Here is a 5,097-nt window from a genome sequence, read left to right on the forward strand (position 1 = left end):
GTGGCCCGTACGGAGGCGCCAGCCTGTGTGGAGGCTCCGTGGCCCGTACGGAGGCGCCAGCCTGTGTGGAGGCTCCGTGGCTCGTATGGAGGCGCCAGCCTGTGTGGAGGCTCCGTGGCTGTGCAGCCAGCCAGCCTGTGTGGAGGCGCCGACCTGTATGGAGGCGCCAGCCTGTGTGGAGGCGGACACGCACGTGCCTGAGACAGTTGGCATGTTCCAGGCAGACAACCATCTAAGTGCACACTATGCCTCTAGAAGCAGAGTCTCGTTCTGCCGGCTTCTTCCCCGGCCCCTCGTGTTTCCTTCAAGGCCTCTGCGCAGTGCCGTGCATGGCGTGGCGCTAGCGAGGAGTCCTCGGTGACATGCCATGCGTCGGGAGCACCTCCCACCACCCCGTGCGCCCTGGAGCCTGGCCCGTGGGAGAAGGGGATGCCAAATGGGGGAAGTAGGAGGGGCTGGAGTCCAGCCCATGAGCCAGGAGTTTGCGTTTGATTAGAGGGCCAGGATGGATGGGTCAAGGCAGAGAGAGAAGAAAGGCCAGAGGGATGAAAAAGAGATGCTGAAAACAAAGCAGCCACAGACGTGGCCCTTCCAGGTCAACACGGCCCGTTCTGCACGTAGACTGATCTCCACTCTGCCCAGAAGCCACCAGAATGAGAGGAGAGGGAACAAAAACGACCTTCACTCCTTAGGACAAGAAAATGGAGAGGAGCCTGCCCTCTTGTCAGGAGGCTCCCCCTTCCCCATGGTCTTTCCTGTAGTAATAGAGCCTCACGTCTCCGCTGGGCACAGGCTGCCCCACAAATGGCCACGTTTCTCTCCCTCCCTTGCAGCCAGACATGGGCCTGTGGCTCTGTTCCGGCCGGCAGGATGTGAGCAGATGAGCATGGACGTCCTGAGCTTTGTCCTCTCCCTTCCTGGCTGGAATGCAAACATGATGGCCAGAGCAGGGGCAGCCACCTCAGCCCTCAGGTGGAGGCCGTGGGCCAGGGCTGCAGAGCCAGTGTGCAGTAGTCTGTCTCTGGTGTGGGTGCTGTCCTCTCAGACACACTGCTCCACCTGGTCTCAGTTGCTGTCGTCGGGGGGCTGGCAGGTGAGCCCTGTCCTCACACACGGAGGCCCGGGCGATTTTGCACGAAGGAAGCCCCCTAGTGGTGCAACGTGAAGGGCCTGCCGAACTAAATGCCAGCGACGATGCAAGGTGATGCAGCCCAGAGCACAGGAAGACAAAACCAACCACAGAGGGATTGGAAGCGGAGGCCGGGGCGCGGTGGCGCAGGCCTGCAATCCCAGCACTTTAGCAGGCTGAGGTGGGTGGATCACCTGAGGTCAGGAGTTTGAGACCAGCCTGGCCAACATGGTGAAACCCCGTCTCTACTAAAAATACAAACAATTAGTTGGGCACGTTGGCGCTGCCTGTAATCCCAGCTACTTGGAAGGCAAAGGCAGGAGGATCACTTGAACCTGCGAGGCAGAGGTTGCAGTGAGCTGAGATGGCACCATGGCACTCCAGCCTGGGCAACAAGAGCGAAACTCCGTTTCAAAAAAAAAATTAAGTGGACTCTGTACAGGTCACGATAGGGCCCTGGGTCTGCTTCCCTACTCTGCCCAGCCCACTGACTCCTCCAGCCTACCCAGCAGGAGACAGGGCTGCCTCCAGAGAAACCCAACCAGGCGCCACGGTGGTGACAGCGGCCACGTATGACCTAAAGAGCCCTGCAGAAGATCAGGTGCACAACTGACCAGGAGGGCCAGCCGGCTCCGTGGTGCTGTCTGAGATATCAACCAACCAAGACAGAAGCCACCTGGGTGTCCCCCAGACAGCCCTGGCCTGCACTGAGCAGCCAGCAGCTCTCCACCAACACCCCAATCTCAGCCTCGCTCCAGGGCCTCAGTCAGGAGTGGTTGCTCAGCTACTGAGGGAAGCCCCAAGGTTAGGGAGAGGCCAAAGCTAGCTGGTTGGGGAGCGAGCTTCAGAGGGATGCGGATATTAGGGGACACTTAAAAACGACAAGTCAGAATTAAAATCCCCCCACGGGAACAGACAAGTCTGCTGCCATGAAACCCAGCAGGCTGTTTTAGAAAGTGAACACTCAGGCCGGGCGCGGGGGCTCATGCCTGTAATCCCAGCACTTTGGGAGGCCGAGACGGGCGGATCATGAGGTCAGGAGATCGAGACCATCCTGGCTAACATGGTGAAACCCCATCTCTACTAAACATACAAAAAGCTAGCCGGGCGAGGTGGCGGCGCCTGTAGTCCCAGCTACTCGGGAGGCTGAGGCAGGAGAATGGCGTAAACCCGGGAGGCGGAGCTTGCAGTGAGCCGAGATCCGGCCACTGCACTCCAGCCTGGGCGACAGAGCGAGACTCCGTCTCAAAAAAAAAAAAAAAGTGAACACTCAGATAACCCAGAAGAACTCCCAAGGCAAAGTTTAAAATGTGGGAAAAATTTTAAAAATTAAATTAGTCGATGCACAAATCCCCCAGGAAGGGGAGATGGGAAACAGAGATGAGACAAGAGGAAAGGAAGTTAGAGGACGACCCAAGCAGAGCAAAGCATCCGGCAGGTTCCAGCAGGAGAGACGCGAGCAGACGGAGGGAGAGGGTGCAGAAGGGCTCTTCCCGAAGGAACCAGTGTGCTTCCTGCCAGAAGGGCCCACACGTGCTGGCATCATGGCTCAGCGTCCCGAACCAGAGCAGGACGGACCCCCCGAGACTCCAGGGAGGGCGGGGAGAGAGGCCCACACAGAACCAGGCACTGGGAGGGAGCTGGTCTCGGTGGTGGCACTGCCCTCAGCAGGCACAGGGATCCGGTCCTCCGAGTGCAAGGTCAGGGGTCAGCACACAATAAGATGTTTTCAGACATGCCAGGACTCAAAATGCTGCTTCCTATCTAGCGAGTCTTTTTCCAGAAGCCACTGTAGAATTTGTTCTATCAAAACAAGGGAGTAGATGCTGAGAGGAAGGTAAGAGTTCCAGAGGAAAGGGAGCGGACCCAGACGCCCCCGGCCACCCGCTGCTGTGAGAGGGGCCTGTCGGGGGTCTCCCCAGGGAGACCAGGTCAGTCTGAGGACTTGGCCAGTGGAGGAGGATGTTGAGAGAGGTTTCACAGTTGGAGAGGATGTAATGACAGATACAGAAAACAAAGCAAACATTTTTAAAGGAGGCAGTTATGAATCCTACAGGGAATACAGGTTTCTATGAGAAGCGAAAAACATTATCAATGACTATTTACTGGGTCAGTGACAAGTAATATTGACCAAGTCACAGAGCCAGAAGCCGTGAGTGCTGCTCTAGCCCAGAGTTGTGATATGGATGGGGAGGCTGCAGGGGTCTCTGGGGACCTGCTGTGATTATGGCTGTGTGGGGTGGGGGGAAGCTGCAGGGGTCTCCGGGGACCTGCTGTGATTATGGCTGTGTGGGGTGGGGGGAAGCTGCAGGGGTCTCCGGGGACCTGCTGTGATTATGGCTGTATGGGGTGGGGGGAAGCTGCAGGGGTCTCCGGGGACCTGCTGTGATTATGGCTGTATGGGGGCGGGGTGCAGTGCTCTCCAGGGACCTGCTGTGATTTGTCTGTATTGGGGGGAGGCTGCAGGGGTCTCCCGGGACCTGCACTGGAGGCCGTGTCCAACCTGTGCCCCCAGTGAGGCAAGCTGGGGAGGGAGAGGAGAGCCAGGTAGCCCAGGGCTCCTGTGCTTGGAGTGGGGAGGTTGGGATTCTGCAGAGGGCGGGAGGGGCAGGAACAGGAAGAGCCCCTCCTCAGTTTCCCCACCTGAGGCCCCCTGCAGTGCCCTTCTCAGCCTCACCTTATTCTGCCCAGGGGATTGGCCCTGGACCATGGGGTTTGGAACAGAAAGCCTGCCTCTGGTTTCAGGCTCGGCAAGTTCCTTCTGTAGGAACCCCGATCCGTGGCTTCTGTGTCTGTGGGGTGGAGGTGGCAATTGTGGCCCCATCTGCTTCCCAGGGCAGTTATGGCTTTCAGGTGTGGTCATGGCTGTGGTGATGCTTTCCAACACACTGCCTGGGGTGTGGCACCAGCCTTCCCTGTGCCCACAGGATGATGCCGAGTCTCTGTTCACCCATTGACCTGCGTCTGCACAGGACACCTGGGTGGGGCTGTGGGGGCACCAGGATGAGTGGCCATGTGTGTGCCCGCAGAGGGTGGTGTCCTCATGAGGTGGAAGGCCTGGGAGCTGGCTGGAAGTAGGCTGCCGGGCCCCATTGCAGGGGAGACCGTGCCAGGATGCGGCTTACAAGGGCCCCAGGGGAGCGGGACTGGTTCTGCTCACTCCCACACGGCCTGCGCCCCACGTGGAATCTGAAGAGCCAGAGACGTATGGATGCCCTAAGTCCTGCTAGCCTTTCTAACGTCTCCCCCTCCTTGTCTCCCACAAGGCCAGAGAGCTACAGGATGAAGTATTGAAGCTAAAATTGGGATTAGCCTTGAACAAAGACCGTTGATGGGCGGCCCTCACTGGAAACCTGTCGCTTGGCCCGCCAGCGGCACAGCCACAAAATACATTTTTTAATACAAAATATGAAGAATCAGGAAAAGTTCGCAGATACCAGTGGCACCAGGTGGCTGGACTAACAGAGACGTCTTCAGACAGGAGCCACTCATTCTTTCCCAGGCGTCGCCTCCTGTGTGGTGGCCGGAAGAACGCCAGGTTCAGTGTTACCCTTAGGGCTGATTTCTCGGCAGCCTGTTGTTTTCCTTAGACAAGTCCGTGTTCCTCTCCTGAGGCTGTGGAGGATTTCAGCCGTATTAAAAGAAAGGACACTGTGAGCACGTGGTCTGCTTTCACTTCTTTCCGCAGGCTCCTGCCAAGCCATGTGACAGAATGCTCGTGCTCAGGCGCCTGCCTCTCTACTGCCCTGGAGCCCTCGTTACAACAGTACTCACAGCTTTCATTCACTTAGTTATTTGAGTGTGAGATAGGAGACCAGGTCATCCGATTCCCGCCAAGCCAGAAGTCCCTGCAGCACCACCTTTGGCTAGGAGGGAGGGGTGACAGCCAAAAGGGGCTTCAGGGGAGTGGTTACCCTGCTCCCTGCCCAACGACAGGGCCCTCCTTTCCCCTGCCCCCTGCCCGGCTA

At 58.1% G+C, this 5,097-nt stretch overlaps 1 protein-coding gene across 1 annotated transcript in view; it reads left to right on the forward strand.

The window, feature by feature from the left end:
- Nucleotides 1–4,786, forward strand: part of LRRC27 (leucine rich repeat containing 27) — a 45,930-nt gene extending 41,144 nt beyond the window's left edge. Inside the window, exon 10 of the mRNA XM_011941965.1 lies at nucleotides 4,396–4,786. Within this exon, the coding sequence (XP_011797355.1) occupies nucleotides 4,396–4,461 (66 nt within the window). The 3' untranslated portion in view covers nucleotides 4,462–4,786. The remainder of the gene's footprint in view (nucleotides 1–4,395) is intronic.
- The last annotated feature ends 311 nt before the right edge of the window (nucleotides 4,787–5,097 follow it).

Source organism: Colobus angolensis, unplaced genomic scaffold (assembly GCF_000951035.1).
Source record: "Colobus angolensis palliatus isolate OR3802 unplaced genomic scaffold, Cang.pa_1.0 Scaffold204, whole genome shotgun sequence".
Lineage (NCBI taxonomy): Eukaryota > Metazoa > Chordata > Mammalia > Primates > Cercopithecidae > Colobus > Colobus angolensis.